Source organism: Rhinopithecus roxellana, chromosome 14 (genome assembly GCF_007565055.1).
Source record: "Rhinopithecus roxellana isolate Shanxi Qingling chromosome 14, ASM756505v1, whole genome shotgun sequence".
In the NCBI taxonomy this organism is placed as follows: Eukaryota; Metazoa; Chordata; class Mammalia; order Primates; family Cercopithecidae; genus Rhinopithecus; species Rhinopithecus roxellana.
The window spans coordinates 83,532,226-83,553,807 of NC_044562.1; the positions used below are offsets into that span (position 1 = coordinate 83,532,226).

Sequence of the window (21,582 nt, forward strand, 5' to 3'; positions counted from 1 at the left end):
ATCTTAGATGTCAAGTTAAAAACACAAATTAAAACAAACAACAATCCTGGACGTCGAGGGTCAGACTCCAGGGAGGGCAAGCTGCAGGTCCCACTCTGCGAGTTTCTGTCCTCATTCCGCGGAGGCCCCAGTCCTCCCCGCGGATCCTGGCAAGTAAGGTAACCTCCCTTCCCCCCGACCTGTCCGGCTCGGGCGCAGCAGCCTTCCCCAAGCGCAGCCCTAGCGGTGGGAATGGGAACACCTCGTCTGGGAGCTTCCTTTCGGTTCAGCTTCCCCAGCCGGACCCCAAAGACCCGAAGCCCTGGGGGAAGGAAATTCCAACTCGCTCCCGGCCCACCCCCGCCCCGTTCCTCTCTCCGGCTCGCTGCTTCTCTCGCTCCGATGCCGCCGAGCTCGTCCCCACTTCTGGGCTGCAGTGCTGCAGAGGCGGCAGCGAGCTCCCGGACTCCGGGCAGGGAAATGGGGCAGGGTGAGTGAGAGAGCAGGCTCCAGCGAGGCCCCCAGCGCCCAGCGAACGCCCGCACCCCGCCCGCGGGACAGGGGAGGCGCTGAGTCGGCCCTGCCCGCGCTGGGCTGAGCCTCGCAGAGGTTGCCGCTTCTCCATTCAAGTCCTGGCTTGAGAGCCGAGCGGCAAGAGCGCGGGCCGGGGGAGGGAAGAGTAGGAGAGGAAGTCGCGAGGGAGAACAGGCGAGCTACTGTCTCCTTTGGGAAAGAACGTAGGAGCCTTGGGTGGGAAAACAGAGATCAGCCCTTCCAACTTCTCTTCGGGAAAAGTTTTCCCAGGGCGTTTTGTTTGTGCAAACTCGGCCGGAGGAGCCTGGGAGTGCGCTGCCGGCGTGGCGGCGGTGCTAGTGCGCCCGGCCCCGCTCCTCTCCCTCCCCGAGAGGCGCCAAATGGCTACCCAGTAAACCCCACCGGGCGGGGGCTGCAGCGCCGCCGCCTCCTCTGCGGTGCTCTGGGCGCCCGCTAGACCTTGCAGCGACGGCGGCGGCGCCCGCGGGCTGGGAGCCGGGGCCCGCAGGTGGAAGCGCACCCGGGAGGCGGGCCGGCCCGGGCTGGGGCAGCTCGGGCGGGCTCTTGACGCTCAGCCAGCTTCGCTCCGGCCTCGGGAAGGCGCGCGTCCCGCCCTGACCCGCCGGTCTCTCCCACCCCAGCAGTGACGCGCCGCCTGGGAGCTGGAGCCCGCGCAGCGCCCCGCAGGGCGATGGACGGCCGAACCCCGCGTCCGCAGGACGCCCCAGTCGGGTAAGCCCAAAGCGCCGCGCCGCCCCTCACCGGGGAGGGCGAGGACGGCGAGGATAGCGAGGCCTCGGCCGTTTCACCTGGCTGGCAACTCGCTGCCCTGCCGGCGGCCTGACTCACTGGCTGTCCTCCACGCGGCAGGGGAGGCTGCTTCCTCCCGGCCTTCTCGGAGGCCGCCCGGGCGGAGGGCTCGGGTCGTTCTTGGTTGCCTTCCTACCGGGGCTGCCCTGGGTTGCTCAAGGCCAGCTGAATGCCAGGAATTGGGTGAGGAGTCCGAGAGCAAAAATTGTAACAAAGGGGCCCTTGTTTGGGCTCTGGGGGAGTGGTGGACGATACCTGTAAGTGAGCTCCTGGGGAGGGAGGGCAAAAGTTTCCTTGGCCATGGGCTGAGACCCAGGCAGGTGAGCAATGTCAAGGTGACTGTAAGGAGTGGGCTTTCTGCAGGCGGATGGAGGGGGACAGGAGGGTGTGCCAGCTGTCAGCCCGCATGACAGTTCCGGGAGCGAGCGGGGTGCGCGCCTCTGATTGGGGGTGTGTGTGCCTGTGGCCAATTGCTGGTGCCAAAACCCAGGGCAAATCAGATTGCAAACAACTCTACTTCTCTTTTTATCCTCACATGTTTGAGAAGAGAGGAAGGGGCTGTCACATGGTGAGTTAATGTTAAATGAGGCATGTCTTCCTGCCAGATATGCTAATAGTCACCTTGCTAAGCGTTTGAGTAAACAGTAATGAGAACAGGTAGTTCTGCAAGAGATGAAGAAAACCCGAAATTAACCTTGGTCTTGGTAAATAGTTCAGGAGTAACCTGGATGCTAGTTGAGCTTCTGAAGTGGGAAACTCATTTGATGTAGTACAACTTTTTCTCCCCCCAGCGTAAGTGTTCCTCCAACAGTTTATTTTCTTAGTTAATCTGAACGCAGAAATGCCCTAACGAGAATATGAGCATTCCAGAAATAGAAACGTTAAGGAAAAATGGACGTTGTCACTAATGAATGAGACTTGTACTATTTTCCTGATTTAAGAGTGTAGAAGTCATTTTTCCCTGGAACATGACAGGCGTTTCCTTAGAAGCAAGTCACAGCATGTTTATTCATCAGAGACCATGCGAACATTGGCAGTTGTCTAGAGGAAACATGGAAAAGTCTCAAAGCAACATGACTAATCTAAAAGATATTTAGTATAATTTTTACATAGAGGAAACGTAGTATGTGAATTATTTCATTTTGCTCCAATTAACTTTCTCCTCTCTGCAAATATTCCTCTCGCTGTTGACTTTCATTTCTTTCCCCAGGTTTTTCATTGTTTAAATATTATGATATATCCTTACATATATTGTCACATTAGGGTGGGTAAAGAAATATATTGGTAGAAAGATATTGAGCATACAAGCAAGGTTCCTAAGTGGAGCTGCAGAATTATGTGAATTGACGATGAGACAGCTGTCAGGATACTGAAATGTATTCAGGGATTGCAAAATAAAATAGAATTAAATCGGATTTGGAAATGGATTAGGTTAAGGTACTTTAAAAAACAAGAAAGAAAAACATACCTGCTTTCACAAAATACACCCATGGGTGTTCAGAAGTCACTAGGGACTTTAAGTAAATGGGTGAGGTCACGTGGCTCTGTGTTGAAGAAACAGAAAAACACTTTTTGCTGGCAAGCATAACTGTAGTAAGAACCTTCAGACTTTACTCTTGGTATTTTATTTTAATGTAGAGATGAGGTCTTGCTATGTTGCCTAGGCTGATCTCAAACCCCTGGCTTCAAGCAATCCTCTAACCTTGGCTTTCCAAAATGTTGGGATTACCAGCGTGAGCCAGTGCGCCCAGCCACTTTTGAGAATTTAAAGGTTAAACTGATAAGTTATTTGCTTAAAAAGGAAGTACAAAAGAGCTTTATCTAATTTGTCAAACATTTTTAAAGGACTTTTGCCCTCCCCTTTTCAAATTTAAGTAGGGAAAATGTGTCAACACCTTATCTAAAATAACACAGTAGTTCTATCATTTTACCTGACATTATTCTATTCAGAGAAGTGATCACTACCTGAAAAATATCAACATTAAAAAATTACCTCTCTACTTCATTTGTCTTCTTTCACTTGTCTAACTTGTCCTTTGGCATATGCCAGTCATATAAGATTTGTTGAATATTTATTATTCAGTATTGCCTCTGTTCTTTCTCAAAAACCCAGAATATAAAAGGTTTAAATTGGGGGAAAAATATCTAGACAAAGGTATTTTGGAGGTGGCAGGCAGCAATCTTAATATGTTATAATTGTTAGGTTTTGGAGGAAAATTTCTTGCTATAAAACTGACTAATTATATCATAACTCATTACTTTAATAGACAATGAAGCCTACTTTAGTCTTTATCCTTCGATATTACTGTTGGAAAGAATTCCTCTGTAATTTTCCAAGTTTTACATTGTTGTAACATGTCATTTTAACATAGCACCAAGTTTTGTTCTCCACATTTTTTAAATGAGACTCTGAAGCTCAGAAACACTGAGTAAATGTATTGAAGTCCCAGCAAATTAGTAGTAAAACCAGAAGAAAAACTCTTAAGTGCCTAGTTCATTTTGTTAATTGCTTTTAATCTTTTCTTGACCATGGTATGATATAACAATCTACATTTTAACAGATAACTTATATTTAACCATTAACTCTGTAATATTTTAATACATTTCAGGAAAAATGTAGTTGATATCCTTATCCTCACTTTTATTAATTCTGTGATAAATTAGCCCATTCGGGGAATGATTGATTATTTTAGGAAAATAAAATAGTTTTATGGCCTCTCAGCTGCTGCTTTTTCTTTGAAACATTCTAAACAATAATTGTAACATCAAAAGGGATAGTTTGAAGTTTTTTTGGTGCCTTCACACATTTAACTCGCGTTTAGCATTCTACGACATTGTGAGTTATGTGGGTTGGGTGTCAGTTTCTTTTCAGTGGAAGCCATGGTGCAAAGAAATAGTGGCTGCCTTAGGGTGTGTGCTGGTGAAATCCCTGCCTTGAAAGGGTCTGATCCTGTGGTCATCTTGAATGTCTTTCATTTTGGCCTTCATTGTACTGCTTTAATCCCTTACCATTCTAGATTAGATCCCTTTCTTTTGAGACAGGGTGGAGTCTTGCTATGTTGCCCAGGCTGACCTTGACCTCTTGGGCCCAAGTGATCCTCCCACCTCAGCCTCCTGAGTAGCTGGGACTACAGTCACAAGCCACTGTGCCTGGCTTTAGATCCCTTTCTTAATATCATGCAGAAGTATCCACTTTATATTTGTTGTTCTGTATCTTTTGGGCTTCTTTTTGGCATTTGTTTTGAGGCTAAAAGTTTAGATGTCAAAAGACATTGAGTCACAACGATTTCGGTTTTCCTTTGAGAAAAAAGTTTGCATGCAACTTTATATATATTCAAATGTAATATGTACATTCTTATATATTTACATATTTTATGTATACCATACGTATACATACATAGATACTCCTATCTAATTCATGTGTGTGTTTTCATATGTATGTGAAAGTTGACTGGCTTCACTTGCATAGTGATCTAGGTGAAAAATGATAAATCATTTTTATATTTGTTTCTACGAAGTGGAAATCCTAGGTTGGTTTGCGTTTTTTTGTAGAGAGCAGCACTTTGGAGACCCTTGTTGGAAAATTGAAATTCTGCATTGGAAAAGAGAGTGATAGCCAAAAGTGATTTCCTTCTCTAACGTGGATATCCAGTTAGTAAAGTTATTTAAATTTCCTATATTAGTACTTAGTAAAGTGACATTAATCTCTTAGAAAAAGCAACATGATTGCTGACATCAACTTGGGTGCTTATCTTTGAAACTAGTGCTTACGTTCTTTACTTACCCAGATATACTTTACAAAAAAAAAAAAAATCCTTCGAAATTTAAATGTCAAAAGCTTAATTGACCTTGCTCTGAGGGATCTTAATATTTTGATTCTGAAGCACATTTTCAGGAATGTACAGGGGTTACAAAAGCTCTCTTTATCATTTTGCAGCTTTGGAGCTATGGGGTTAATTGAAGGCATATGAAAAATTAAAGAATGATTTAACAGCTGCTTTCTTAAGCTTTTTTTGGAGAATGTTATTGGTTCTAAAGTTTCACTGATTGTGTGAACTGAGTTCTTGAATACTTAGAAGTTAAGTGACTTTTCTGAGGTTTCAACATGAGAGTCATCTGGGGTGCTTTCACACTAATTCTTGGGCTCTCACACCCCCGCCCATTCTGATTTTAATTCTCCTGGTCTGGGACCAGGGGATGGCTTGTTTTAAAATGCTGCTCAGGTGATTGTAGTGTGTGACCAGATTTGAGAATCATTGATTAAGTAGGTATCAACAGCTAACATGGAGCTGATGCCAAAAAGAAGGAACTCAAGATTGTAACTTTAGCATTATTTTGCCTTTTGAAAGATTCCATGTAGGTGCTTTACAGTATTATTTTTAAAGCTTTTGCTACTTCTTTTTGAATAAGTATATTAACTTCATTTTACAGTGAATGAAACTGAGGATCAGAGAGCTTAATTAACACATTGAAGGTCATACAACTCTAAGGAATGGAAGAGTATTAGAAACAAGCTCTGATTCCAAACCTATGCTTTTCATAGGGCTATGTTTTCTACCATGGATTATACTGAATGGCTAAAAATGATTGTTATTTAAAGTGGCCTTATAAAAGCATTATTTTGATTCTTTTTAAAATCATGTTTATATTTTATATTTTAAAACTACAAATTTCCATGCATATAACATGTCTAGCATTTAAAAGGAGATTAAATATTGGGTTATGTCTTCAAAGTAATGTGTAACATATTCCTGTGTTTGGTATGATGTAATTTAACTCATAGTAAACTGGCAGTTTTTTTTCATCATATGACAAAGTCTATACTTATTTTTTGATATTAGGCAGCTATTAAATGTATAATAATATTTCAAAAGTAGGATTTTTGATTACTGAATAAGAAAAATGAAATTATTTGTTAAAACAGCACAATACTTGTCCTTCAAAATCAGATTATCTCTACATGAATTAGAGGATATTGAATAACAATGTTATGACCTTATATTTTTGGTTTATATTTAACCATTAACTCTGTAATATTTTAATACATTTCAGGAAAAATGTAGTTGATATCCTTATCCTCACTTTTATTAATTCTATGATAAATTAGCCCATTCGGGGAATGATTGATTATTTTAGGAAAATAAAATAGTTTTATGGCCTCTCAGCTGCTGCTTTTTCTTTGAAACATTCTAAATAATAATTGTAACATCAAACGGGATAGTTTGAAGGTTTTTTGGTGCCTTCACACATTTAACTCACGTTTAGTGTTCTACGACATTGTGAGTTATATGGGTTGGGTGTCACTGAAATGCCAGATGTGTTAATATAATAATAAATGCCAAACTTCATGTTATTAAGACAACTACTTTTAATTAATCAGTCAAAAACTCCTGAACCCTTACTTTATATAAAACACATTTTTCTAGGCACTGGGAAATAGGCTTCTAATCTTAAGAGCTTCACTACAGAAATTATATGTATCTGTAGGAATAAAAGGAACATTATGTTAGTGTATAAATGATACTTTGTTAATGGCTTAAAACATTATGTCTATGCTTAGAATTTAAAATGCAACAGCCTAACTTATGGGTCAGCAAACTATGGTCTAGCCAACTAAGTCCTGAAAGTCAAAACAGCCCTCCACCTGCTTTTTTTCCCCCCTTTTTCTCCTTTTTTTTTTTTTTTTTAATTGTGGTAAAATATGCATAGCATAAAATTTACCATCTTAACCATTTTTAACTGCATGGTCATTGGTGTTAAGCACATTCATATTGTTGAACCATCACCACCATCCATCATTATAACTCCTTCCATCTGGCAAAAACTGAAACTCTATACCCATTAAACAGTAACTTCCCCATTCCACTTTCTCCAGCCCCCCAACAACCACCATTCTTCTTTGTCTCTATGGTTTTGACTACTCTAGGTACCTCTTACAAGTGAGATCAAAGTCTGTCTTTTTTTGACTGGCTTATTTCACGTAATGTCATACGTGTTGCAATATGTATCAGTACTTTATTTCTTTTTAGAGCTGAATAATATTTCATTGTATGTATAGACCACATTTTGCTTATCTATTCATCCGTAAGTGGATATTTGGGTTGCGTTCACATTTTAGTTATTGTGAATAGTGCTGTTGCTATGCATATGGGTGTACAAATACCTCTTGAAGACCCTGCTTTCAGTTCTTTTGGGTATGTTGTTAGAAAGGCTGGATCATATAGCAGTTTTATTTATTTATTTTGAAGAACTGCCATACTGTTTTTTGTTTGTTTGTTTGTTTTTTACAGTGGTTGTACCATTTTACATTCTCACCAAAAGTACATGAGGTTCCAATTTCTCTTCACCAACTTTTATGTTATAGAGCCCCCCACCCCACTTCCCCGTAGCTGCTATCCTAATGGGTATGTGGTAGTATCCATTGCATGTTTGATTCCTGTTTCCCTAACGTGTAGTTATTTGGAGTACCTTTTCATTGGCCATTTGTAAATCATCTTTGGAGAAATGTCTGTTCAAGTCCTTTGTTTTTCAATCTGTTTGTTTTAATTCTGTATATATTCTGGATGTTAATCTGTTATCCTCCACCTGTATTTATAGAGTTTTACTGGCAAACAGCCACCCATGCTTATTTGCATATTATCCTCCAACCGCTTTCACATTATAGTTGAGTAGTCCAGATAAAGACCATATGGCCTGCAAAGCTAAAAATATTTGCCCTCTGGCTCTATACAGACAAAGTTTGCTGACCCACTGGCCTAATTTATAAGATCAGTAAATGAACTAGTCATTGTTTAATTAAAAATTTATTGTATACAAGAGACTTCTAAGTATGAACTGAAAGGTTGGTTAAAACAAAATTATTCATTATCTGTATGGAGTGAAATATATCTTATACTAGGGGATTTTGCAGAATGGAGATTGGTGATTGATTCCTTTTTCAAGTAAAGACTAGACTTGGCTGTTGGCAAACATTTTAGACTTCTAACGTTTATAAGATATTAGAATATATTTTAAAGAGAATTCCAGACTTCTGTGCCAGAGAAACTTTAGAAAAAATGACTGATATAGTTAAGAAGATATTTAGAAACAAATGTGCATAGGAGGAAATGGACCGAAGGTGGAAGGAGTTCCTATCTAGTTTTTTGAGTCTAAAAGTCAAAATGTCTTTATAATTTCCAGCAAGTATTTTTATTGTTGTTCAAGATACTTCATATACTCAAGCTTTTGGTGTTCTAACATTAGTATGATAGTTGTTATGAGATTTTTTTTATGACTTTGCTTTGCTAAAATTTTCCCCCCATCTGCTACAGTAAAAACAAACTAAAAGTATGAGAGAAAGAAGTTTCCCATGACTATTTATAAAAGGCCAAACGTCTTCAGTTTTGCATACAAACTTCATATCTGAGGAATGAATCCTTTGGAAAAGATTCTCAAAGATTGGCTAGTCTTTAGAAAAATGGTAGAGTGAGTATGAGTAATTTATTTCATATAATTTAAGTTCACTGTGCTGTTTATAAATTTAAATATTTTAAAACTGTTGACTTTAGATATAAGAAATCTGTGGAGTTGAATTTTGGAGCATTTTGACAAAGTGCTTTAATTGGAATTGTCATCTCAGTATGAAGGCAGCAAAGAATGTAAAGGCAGGAGATATGGCCTGTTAAGCTCAACTCATAGAAAGTTGAAAACTTAGTTCTATTTGTAGCTTGTAGCTATTTATTTATTTATTTATTTTTGAGACGGGGTCTTGCTTTGTGGCCCAGGCTGGAGTGCAGTGGCACAATCTCAGCTCATTGCAGCCTCTGCCTTCTGGGCTGCAGTGATCCTCTCACCTCAGCCTCCCGAGTAGCTGGGATTACAGGCATGTACCACCATGCCCAGCTAATTTTTGTACTTTTTGCAGAGATGTTGTCCAGGCTGGTCTCAACCTCCTGGCCTCAAGAGATCCTCTCACCTCAGCCTCCTAAAGTGCTGGGATTACAGACATGATCCTCCGTTCCGGGTTTGTAGTGTGTGTGTGTGTGTGTGTGTGTGTGTGTGTGTGTGTTTGAGATGGAGTTTCACTCTTGTTGCCCAGGCTAGAGTGCAATGGTGAGATCTCGGCTCACCACAACCTCCGTCTCCTGGTTTCAAGCAATTCTCCTACCTCAGCCTCCCAAGTTGCTGGGATTACAAGCACGCACCACCATGCCCGGCTAATTTTGTAGTTTTAGTAGCGACGAGGTTTCTCCTTGTTGGTCAGGCTGGTCTGAAACTCCTGTCCTCAGGTGATCCGCCCGCCTCGGCAAAAGTGCTGGGATTACAGGTGTGAGCCACCGTGCCTGGCCATTTGTTGGGCCATTTGTAGTTTTTAATTCCTCAATTGAAATCAGAGCTATATAAACAATTATTATTTGTAATATAAACAATTATTTTTTAAAAATATGGTTTAATAGGACAGAGGTTTTCTTTTGTAATGACCTCAGACTTGTAGAAAATTCCTTTGGACATAAAGGTGTAAAAATACCATATATTTGAGAATAGCCAAAGTGTTTCAGAAGCAAGCCTCTGAAATGTGGTTGAATAAGAAGCTGAGTTATAGTAGTTTGGGTTCAAAATATGGTTGTACTTATAAAATCTGATGTTTTAAAATATGGTGTGTAGGTTGACTTTAAATAGGATTGAATGCTAAGGCATCGGAATATATCTTTAAAATAATATTAATCATTAGAAAAATTACATTGTTTCTCAGTGTGATTAATTTGAGGGATTAACACCAAGTAGTTGGTAGGCATTCTGGTGTATTTTTAAAGATTAAATATACCTTTTTACCTTATAGCCTAAAGTAAAGCTTTACATCATAGCTTCTGTAATTACAACAACATGTATTTGTAAGGAAGTAGAGTTAAGATGCTCAAATCTAGGTGAGGCATTTATCTACAGTCCTTGAGGATTCCAGCTCTCAAATCTGCCTTCATGCACATGCACACATACTATTTCTGGAGAAATGGAAGTGAGGAAGTATTAGATGATCCCAAGGGGAGTAGCGGGGGCTGAAGCCAAAGTTTTAATAGCTACCACAGTTGTGTATTGATTGAGATGTGCTGGAAAAACAGGAAATTGAGCTGCTAAACGGGAAAATGACTACTATCCTACCATTCCCAGACCTGATTGGATGTGCCACAGTTTCTAGGCCAGTTAGCCATAATCAAGATAATTACAGGAGTCACTGAATTCATTTTCTCCTTTGTGCTAAGATGAATGCAAGTTACACACAAAATGGAAGCCTCCGAGGGTAGAGCAACTCTTTCTCTTTTTTTATGCCTGATAGTCACTTGCTGTATCACTGCTTTAATAGAATTAGGAGAGAGACAAGGTCACTGTCTTATAGGACAGTATCTGTATTTCCTGGTCTATGGCAGCTCCTATAATTCGTAGGTATCCGTGATTCAGTTACTGGTGGCATACTCCTGAGCAAACTGTCCTACCACACTGTGGGGGTGAGTTCTTCCTGTCTCTTGCTCCTACATAAGATGTGTTGTTCCCCATTTCCAGGTAGCAGCTAGATACTTTAACTTAAAGCAAAAAAAAAAAATATTGTTTCTGTGCTTCAGGAGAGCAAAGCTGAAACCAGTGGTAGAAAAAAACATCAGCAGGTGAAAAGAATGTTTAAATTTTATTTATTTCTACTAGATAACTTAAGTAAAATTTAAATGATCCCTACTAGGTAATTTAAATAAAATTTAAAATAAAATTTAATAACATTTTAAATGTTAAAATTTATTTTTATTTTTATTATTATATTTTGAGACAGAGTCTCACTCTGTTGCCCAGGCTGGAGTGCAGTGTCTTGATCTCAGTTCACTGTAACCTCTGCCTCCCAGGTTCAAGTGATTCTTCTGTCTCAGCCTCCCCAGTAGCTGAGACTACAGGCATGCACCACCATGCCTGGCTAATTTTTGTATTTTTAATAGAGAAGGTGTTTCATCTGGTGGCCAGGCTGATCTCGAACTCTTGACCTTGGGTGATCCCCTTGCCTTGGCCTCCCAAAATGCTGGGATTACAGGCATGAGCCATTGTGCCCTGCCAAAAATAAAATAAAATTTTCAATGTTCGTGATCCTATGATATCAGTCTTTTCAGTTTCCTCTTTCTCTGAAAGTAGGTAAACTTTATTGTGATTATTATCTATGAACTTTGTTCCTCCCTTTAGGAAAGTGAGATTTGACTTTGATTGAATGAAAAATATTTAATGCTAGTAATCTGAAAAGAGGAAATATACTCATATTTCCTCTCACATTTGAATTGGGATGAGTTTTATATCTAGAATCTATTCCACTTTCTAGTTCACTTCACTTTACCATACATCATTTTGAAATACAATCTGATCTGAAACAAACAATATTCAGGAGTAATTCACACCATAGGTTTGTGATTCTATGTAGAAATATGTAGGAAATTCACTCTTAGATGACGCTAAGAATATATAGTCCTCAAGTTTGTGCTGGTATACTTGCGAAACCTAGAAACATACTTCCAACACTAATTTAGTTATATGGTTGTAAGTTGTATAATCTTAAATTTATTTAGGAGAATTTTTACAGCTTTCTAATCAAATTCAAGATTCATATATATATGTGGGGTGCAACACTTTGAGATTGGAGATTTTAATTTTTTGTGTATCATTTAGGACACTAAGGTTATGCATGTTTGAATTAGTGGCAGTTCTAAAAATTATCTGAGGATTTTGAATATTTACTATAATTTTTGATAACCCAAATCCATTTTTTTTTTTGTTGACAGCAGTGGGGTATTTGAATGTCTTGGATTTGGGACATTCACAGTTTCCATATATTGCTATAAAGCGTAGGTAAGGTAGAGACCAAGTTTATGGCATCCCATGGATATTTGGAAGGGTTTGAACACAAAGGTACCACAAATACCAGTGGTATTAAAGGAATAGCTTTGGGGCACCAAGAAATACAGTTTAGGATGCAGGGAGTGAGTAGTACAGTGAAATGATTTAATTCCATGATCAGCATCTTTTACTTCTACTTTTACTGAGGAACTCATCTCAGCTTAGTTGCCACTCAGTGGCTGAACCATTGTGGATGGTTTTTTTGTTTTGTTTTGTTTTGTTTTTGAGACAAGAGTCTCGCGCTGTTGTCCAGGCTGGAGTGCAGTGGCCGGATCTCAGCTCACTGCAAGCTCCGCCTCCTGGGTTCACGCTATTCTCCTGCCTCAGCCTCCGGAGTAGCTGGGACTACAGGCGCCCACCACCTCGCCCGGCTAGTTTTTTTGTATTTTTAGTAGAGACGGGGTTTCACCGTGTTAGCCAGGATGGTCTCGATCTGCTGACCTCGTGATCCGCCCGTCTCGGCCTCCCAAAGTGCTGGGATTACAGGCTTGAGCCACCGCGCCCGGCCAACATTGTGGATGGTTTTGTACTCGTTATCACCGTGGCCCTAGGACTCTCTTTTTTCAGAATGTGGATCTCTGTCTCGCCAGTATGGACCTATGTCAAACATTCTTATGGAAGTGGAAGGAGTGCAAGAAAAGGAGGAGACACTTTAGGATTTGAGAAGGGAGATGTTTTTATTCTTAAATCTTAGAGAACCAGCCAGCTTCTTAAATTTGACACTTCTAATTAAATAGTATTCATTGTTATATGCATCTGAAGCTCAATAATTGGCTATCTCAAGAAAAAATTTTTTTAAATATTTATATTCAAAATAAAATGGAAAAATCTGGGAGATTTGGGGTAATACCCCATTCATATACAATTTTATTTTTCATTTATATTTAAATATATTATTTTTCAGTTGTGTATATGATATATATTTCCTTCTTTTCCCTTTGCCCTGTGTGATCTGCTTATGTATTTACACTACTGCTTCATGGAAAAAAATTAAATTTCATGGAGTTCTCTTCAAGGAGAGAATTTTATTTTTTATTTTTTGCTTTGGTTAGCTAAGTAGATGCATGCTTTGCTAAATGGAAATGGAAAAATAATTGTGTTTTTATTTGGGGATGTGGATGAAGATGAAAGAAGAAAACAAGCAAAATATATTCAGTGGGTGGGAAAATAAAAGCAGAACAGTTTCTGATGGTAGAAGAAGAGGCAGCTGTGCTAATGCTGGGCTGTATTGCCACTAAACAAGCAGTTTGAAGGCTTTGATCGCTTGTATTCACTTTGTAACTCGGGTACTGTTTGTGGAACACTTCTGTGATCTTAGGTTATTATGAAGTGTTTTCTGCCAAAGACTATATATAACCCCTTCAAAAGTACTGTATCTGATTGTGGGGGAAAATATTTCATCCAAAATTAAATGGATGGTTGTGCCAACGACGGTTCTTTACAGTGGGATTTATAGGCCATGTTATTTATTCGTTATTTTTCTAATAGGCAACATATTCAAATGTCACAAAAAGCAAAAGAGAAAAATGCCAAAATGGTGAGACATCTCCTTCTAGCATCTTGGTTCCTGTCACCCATTTCTTTCCCAGAGGCAATCAGTGTTATGAGTTCTTTTGAATCCTGGTAACATTCTAAACTAGCACTGTCCAATGGAAATATAAGCCACAAATGCAATTTTAAATAGTTTAGGAGCACATTAAAAAATTAATGTAAATAACATATTACATGACACATGGTTATATGATTCTAAGTCTTTCAAAACAATAAAGTTGTCTTTAACAAAAAAAATTTTATACCAAGTCAGATTTGAAATGTAAATTAATTCCATTAAAATGTCAGTTTCTTAGACACATCTCAATTGCTCAAGAGCCTCATGTGCGTAGTGGCTACTGTACGGTTAGTGCATCTCCTTATATTCATGAGCCAGTGTGTGTACATATATAGTTTCTCCCTTTTTTATACACACTGAGTGCTGCTTCATACATTTCTTTTTTACTTAACAATCTACTTTGTAATTATTCCATTTTATTACATAAAGAGCTTTATTTTTTTCCCAGCTATGTATTATATCTTTGTAGGGATGAATTTTAATTTATATAACCAGTCTCCTATTGATGGATATTTAGGTTTATTCCTCTCACTCACCCTTTGCTACTGAGTTGTCATTTTAATAACCTTTATGCAGTTTACAATTTGTTGTGAAACCCTAAAAGGAAAAGGCCATATTCTTTATTGCTTTCTTTTGTATAATTTGCAGGGTTTAATATCATTTCCACATATACCTAGAAATAATGATCAGTTATTGTATAGGTGATATTTGAGTTTGTGTGAACTCAAGCAAAAAGTCAGTGTTGAAGATGGAGACAAATTACTTGTCCATTGGAACGATAGGAGCTCGGTTATGCAAAGTATTGAACCGAGTATTTAATATTCATTTTTATAGCCATTGAGCAATGAATTGTTATTAAGACACCATTAAATGCCACACCGTTAACATTACTGTTTTATACCTCTCAGCACTCTATTATAAAATTCTGTTCTTGGTTTGAGCTTCTCATTTAGGATTATTTCCTGCCATAGTATTTTTGAAAGAAATATGCATTTCATTAACAGTACTATATAAGTGAAAATTCTGAATAACATTTTCATTTTATATCTAGAAAAAACAAAAACTTTGTCCATCATGGGTAAGGTTGTTTAACAAGACAGAAAGGGTATATTATTTTTTACAACCTAAATATCCCCATTTGAGTAATTACAGCAGAGTGCTATTTTATTTATAGAACAGGTCGTACGTTTGAGAGTGAAATAGACGTTAATCGTGTGACTAATTAGTACATAAGAATTCATACTCATTTATGTCAACACCCTGAAATCTAAATTGTCAATTGCCTTGCTATTTTGATTCCAGACTTCAGTTGGTAGAGGACATTAGTCTTTTGATGTGAACAATAATGGGCTGAAGAATAAGACTGAATAATGAAGGGTGTTTTCTTCTAGCTCATGAAAGAAAAGATGAGAATTTAGAGGTCTCATAAATGCAAGAAATCCAATTGTCATGTGGGCACATAGGAAAGAAAAACAAGTATGAGTATTCTTTTATTCTTTCTTCCCGGTGTTTTTTGAATGTTACTCTTCAAAATGGCTACAAAACTGCAAATATTGTGGTAGAAATCAGATTTGCCCTTTTTAAAAAAATAAACATTTTTTGGCAACAAATCGGCATTTTACATTATTCCCAAATAAGATGAAATTCTGGCCGGGCGTGGTGGCTCAAGCCTGTAATCCCAGCACTTTGGGAGGCCGAGACGGGTGGATCGCGAGGTCAGGAGATCGAGACCATCCTGGCTAACATGGCGAAACCCCGTCTCTACTAAAAACTATAAAAAACTAGCCGGGCGAGTTGGCGGGCGCCTGTAGTCCCAGCTACTCGGGAGGCTGGGGCAGGAGAATGGCGTAAACCCGGGAGGCGGAGCTTGCAGTGAGCTGAGATAAGGCCACTGCACTCCAGCCTGGGCGACTGCGAGACTCCCTCTCAAAAAAAAAAAAAAAGATGAAATTCTAAGCCAGAATTTACCATGAAAGAAAACCTTAAAGAAATGGGTCAGGCATGATGGCTTATGCCTGCAGTCCCAGCACTTTGGGAGGCCAAGGTGGGTGGATCGCTTGAGGTCAGGAGTTCAAGACCAGCCTAGCCAACATGGGGAATCCCTGTCTCTATTAAAATTACAAAATAGCCAGGCGTGGTAGTGCATGCCTATAATCTCAGCTACTCTGGAGGCTGTGGAGTGAGAATCTCTTGAACCCAGGAGGTGAAGGCTGCAGTGAGTCGAAATCACGCTACTGCACTCTAGCCTGGGTGACAGAGCGAGACTCTGTCTCAAACAAAGAAACAAGCAAAAAACAAGAAAACCCACAAAAAGGGAGAAACAAAACAAAACAAAAACCAAAAAACTTTAAAGAAACGATCATTTAATAGGATCAAGTATTCCATAAAACATTTTAAGTAAGCCTAATACTCTACATTTAACTCTGCCGGCTGCCTTACAGTTGTCTGATGCAATGAAACAGTGCACTTGGCACTCTAGCATTTAACAGCATTAGTTTTGGTTTCAAATAAAACTGGTCCAGCAAGAAGTCAGATAGCACTTGGCAGGCAGCTACTGTATAGCGAGCTTAGAGACAGAACCTGGACCTCAATCTGTGCTCTGCCACTTGCTGGCTTTAGGCACTTTTGTTTCCCCTCTCTCAGCCACAATTTCTTCCATTGTGGAAGAAGACAGTAATACAGAATGAAAGTGTGAAAATAATACCAGTATATGCCAGCCATTTGATTTATGTTTGTGAAATCTTAAGTATTATCTACATTGCTAGAAAACAGCTGATTGTGATGTGGGCATCATTATTGTACTATTTTGAAACCAGTGAAGGACAGTACACTCCCAGTTCTCATTTGCCTCTCCCAGGAAGTGGAGGATGAAGTTGGTTAGAAAGTTCATAAGTCCACTGTGAAACTTATTGTACCAGGGAACTTGTTCTTGGCACATTGAATGCAAAATGTGTACTAATCTTAATAAAAGTCACATTTCCTTTTAGAGGAGAAAAATGCCCCCACTGAGATTAGGAATATGCTACCAAGGTGATTGTAATTCTGATTCTTTCCTCGCTTCACCATTCTGAGAATTGCCTTACCTCTTAATATTTCACTTTTCTCTTATGTAAGATGAAAGTAACTCTAACTGCATTTCTTTGATTTTGTTAAGGCTGATATGCAGTGACTAAAAATTTTCTATGGTAAAGTCATACACGAGCATCATTACTCAAAGAGGAGGTAGAAACTTGAGACACCCATTCTAATCATAGGTTATCATATATTGAATATACTTCTTTTACACATGGATTAAAATCAGATTTCCTACCTCCTATAAACAAGAAATTGAGGTATTATACTTTACCACAAATGCTGTAAAACTGTCAAGAAGCTGACTTCAGTTATTGAAAAGAGCAAGAGGAATCTGTAACTTCTGACTCCTCCATCTCTCAGGATGACTGCGACCCATGACTTAGTACAGGGGATAAGAGTGGGTGGCATTTGTTTCAGGTTGTTTAAGCTGTAACTCTTTCAGCTGTGGTGGCAGCACGATGGCGTAGTCTGAAAATTTGCCTTACACTCCCTTGACTAAAAGCTTTTAATAGTGCAAATACAGTCAAATAGGTTTATTGATTTGTATTTTTTTACTGGATTCGCTTCTTGTTGTAATATAGAAACTTCTAAAAATTTTCTTTCAGGTTAAGTTTTGATGTAAGAAGAAAGTGATTTTATTCTATAATTTCCATGTACTGTACAGCAATATTTTCAGTGCAATTGACTGCTATCAAAATCTCAACATAATTAAGATCTATTTTTTTCCTAAGTAATCTTAATGGAAATTTTCAGGTAGATAGAATAAAGTATAATCATGCATAAACTCTGCACTTGGAAAGTTTCTTAAGCATCAGGGTGCTCCTGGTAAATTTACCTTATAATAAATGTGTTTCACAAGTAGTATATAAAATAATATGGTGCCTTAATTGCTTCAGAGATTGAATATTTGTAAATGTATTCAAATTTACACTAATTAAAAGTGTCAGGGTCACAGTAATTTAAGAACAGTGACCAGTGGCTTGCATGACTCTGGTTATGCAAGTAATGAGCATTTATGATTCACTAGGTGCTGTGCTAAATGCATGCCATGTTGCTATATTTAATGGTCACCTCTAGCCCATATCCAGTAGATGTAGATGTTATCCAGATTGTACAGAAGAGGAAACTGCAGCTTAAGGTATAACTTGTCTGGGATCATGTGGCCAGGCAGTGCCAGATATGAGCCTGGAATCCAGATGTCATTTGGAACCTATTTGCTTGACCACTTTGCTTTTTGACAACTTATAGACAACTTGTAGACTGGCTTTACTGACAAAACCAGTAGGATAAGTAATAGCAAGAGTGATCTTAAATGGTAGTGAACACTTTTTTTTTTTTTCATTTTTAATATTTTTTCCAATTACAAAATAAACATGCTTGTCACAGAATGTTTGAAGCAACAGGAATAGGTAAAGAAAAATAATTTTGCAAGCCACCTAGAGATAAATGACACAACTGACTTGCATTCCAACCTTTCTTAAGGTGTATTCTGATTTATAATTTAAAATGCTTTCTGTAAAAACAACTCCCATGGCCACATAACTTTAGGAAAGTGTAGGTTTTATAAAGTTAAAAAGTTAAAACTGTTGTCTTCTCTCCAGGCTTTCCCAGAGATACCTTGAAATCATTTTTTTTTTCAGCTATATTTTAGATAATGCTATGGATAGACTGCATCCTTCTAGACTATTTTTTTTTTTTTTTTTTTTTTTTTTTTTTTTTTTTTGAGACAGACTCTCACTCTGTTGCCCAGGCTGGAGTGATCTCAGCTCACTGCAACCTCCAGCTCCCAGGTTCAAGCAATTCTCCTGTCTCAGCCTCCCAAGTAGCTGGGATTACAGGCATGCACCACCACGCCCAGCTAATTTTGTATTTTTAATAAAGACGGGGTTTCTCCATGTTGATCAGGCTGGTCTCAAACTCCTGACCTCAGGTGATCCACCTGCCTTGGCCTCCCAAAGTGCTAGGATTACAGGCATGAGCCACTGTGCCCAGCCCTAGACTTTTTAATAAGCATTTACACTTTTAACTGTGTATACTATTTATATATTCCTTTTTCTTCAGGGTTATATTATAGGCTATTTCAGTTATTTAAAACTCATTTTAAAATGTGTTTTGAAGTATTTGCATAGCGAACCCTGTGTGTATGTGTGTGTTCTGCATTTTTTTCAACCTTTCATCTGTTGAACATTTCTGCAGTTTCCAATGAAATCATTAGATGTGAAAGTTTTCCATTTGAGTGAAGCTGATTCCAGAACTGAAAGGTTATAGTTCCTGCAGCAGTGAGGAAACCAACCCCAGGAATTGTTACACAGCTAGAAACTGCAAAACCCATCACAAATTTTTGAGAAATCTGTATAAGATGTATAAGATATCCTGTGATTGGCCATCATGGGAGAGACATGCCAGAGAAGGGACGTTCTCAGGGGAAAAAACGAGAAGTCATCTATGAGAATGAGTTGGTAAGTTAGGTGTCTGCATGTGTAATTACACATTTGGTTCAGAAGTATGCAAATATTCAAGTATAGCCTGTGTGTTCCCCAGGTTGTACTGGAGAAGCTTGGACACATGAGGAGTTCTGGTTATTAATCTTTGCTGTGGTGAAGGAGGGTAAGAGGTTTGGAAGTTTTCAGTCTCCTTGAAGGGTGAAGAAACTGGACAGGGATCGATTTAACAGGGAGATTTAGATTTGTTGTAGAGGATTGGGTTTGAAGCCATTTAATCAATAACCCATTCTAAGAAAAACAAGAAGTCTTGAATCAACAGTTGGTTGATTTTCAGTAAGTATTTGTTAAATAAACAAACAATGTCTCAGACACTGTGCTGGGCACTAGCAGCTAATTGTATTGAAAATATTACTATACAGTACATGGAAATTATACTTATGGAGTAATATAACTGCTTGTAATGAAAACATGATTGAATCTTATTAAAAACACACATCTTTGAACAACCTCCAGGGCAGTGTAAACAATACTCTCACTGTTTTAAAATAAGGAAAGTCCAAATTTCTGAATTGCCACTTACTGTGCAGTTTCAAATACTTTTTTTTGTTGTTGTTCCTTGGATGAATTTATGTTTGGTTCATAAGATCTCTTAAAACTTTTCACCAGCCTGGCCAACATGGCAAAATTCTGCCTCTCCTAAAAATACAAAAATTAGCCAGGTGTGGTGGTGCATGCCTGTAATCCCAGTACTTGGGAGGCTGAGGCACGAGAATCGCTTGAAATCCGGGAGGTAGAGGTTGCAATAAGCCGAGATTGCGCCACTGCACTCCAGCCTGGGCAATAGGGTGAGACTCTGTCTCCAAAATAATAATAATAATAATCTTTTCAGAGAGCTTACATGACTATGGAGCAAGTAAATGTGTATATACTTTCTCTCTACCCATATTGAAATTTTCCCTGAGATTAGTTCATCTCATTAGATTTTGGGAAGTTAATATCGATTTCTCTTGACCAGAGCCAAGTTTGAAACCTGACCTTCCCAGTTTGAGATAATTAATGGCAACACTTGGAGAATATTACCTTAGTCAGGGGCAGTGGATTGCAAGGACCAGTGAGATGCCAAAGGGAAAATTCCCAAAGGGAATAGCCAACAACCCAGAAGGCATATGAGGACCGTTGTTGAGGCAGCTAGAGGTGGTTGGCTTTGATGATCCCTTCCCTGCCTGGGGCTCCCAGGGCCCCCGGCTCAGCTGACACAGGGGCAGAGCTGCCAGTTTGACATCAGACAACAATAGAGGTTATTCTTCATCTGACCAGACTCTAGCAGTCACCTTTGTTGCCTTAAACGTGTGACTAATTATGAGAAGTGACAATTAGGACACACTGGAAATAGTCCAAGGGACACTGGTGTATCATTTTAGGGAGACCTGTGGTTGAATCTTGGCTCAGAAATTGAACAGTTATGAGATTTTTGGACAAATAAATGTCTTTGACTCTGTATTTTTGTTTTCCATCTGAAATTGAGGATTACTTGTCTATTTCACAGGCTCATGGGTATTAATTGGAAGCATTTATATGTAATGCCATGGAATATTGACAAAGTGATAAACCTCATGGACCATGATTTTCATTTAGTGATTAAATGTCTGTAGCTAAGTTATTAATGTTTTTGAACATCAGCCATATGAAAAGTTAACAAGATTGGTTTAAGCTCACCACTCTCAGTTTCTATTCAGTAAGTTGGTAGTTGATACTTGGTTTAGGATCATTGTTTTCCAAATATAAATAAAGTAGTTTTGTAACTCATGAATTCATGGAATGTGATTCTTGGTAAGCAGGTTTTCCAGCCCTTAATCATTAGAAAAGATTCTACTAGGTAAGATGCGGAGATCGTGAGCACACAATATGTATATTACAATAATTCCCTTTTCCTGTAGGAAATAAAATAACCAAGTAGCCAAATATGTTCTTTCCCTAAACTTTATTGTTGGCAGTGGTTCCTAATGAAAAGGCTTTGTCTCTGAGCCTGTAAGACAGTCCTCTTGTGTAAGAAGATAGTTTTAATTTTATTCCTCCCATGAGGTCTATGGCTTGGGTTTTATCTCTTGTACACAGATTGGGAATGTTCACTATGCTGTCTCCCAGTAATTGCATAATTTCCACATCTCCACATCTGTAAACTAGAAATAGTACCTTTACATTATAAAGAATGTGTAAGATTGTTGATAATACGTG

General features: G+C 38.8%; 1 protein-coding gene across 6 annotated transcripts in view; it reads left to right on the forward strand.

Moving 5' to 3' along the window:
- Nucleotides 1–300: 300 nt before the first annotated feature.
- Nucleotides 301–21,582, forward strand: part of COBLL1 (cordon-bleu WH2 repeat protein like 1) — a 161,711-nt gene continuing 140,429 nt past the window's right edge. For 4 of the 6 annotated variants that reach the window (XM_010365314.2, XM_010365316.2, XM_030916708.1 and 1 more), the window contains exons 1-2: nucleotides 301–469; nucleotides 1,155–1,245. In XM_010365314.2, coding sequence (XP_010363616.2) covers nucleotides 382–469; nucleotides 1,155–1,245 — 179 coding nt within the window. In that variant the 5' untranslated portion in view covers nucleotides 301–381. Of the gene's footprint in view, nucleotides 470–988; nucleotides 1,246–21,582 lie in introns of those variants that run through there. The other 2 variants (XM_010365317.2, XM_010365315.2) reach the window with 2 other exon arrangements.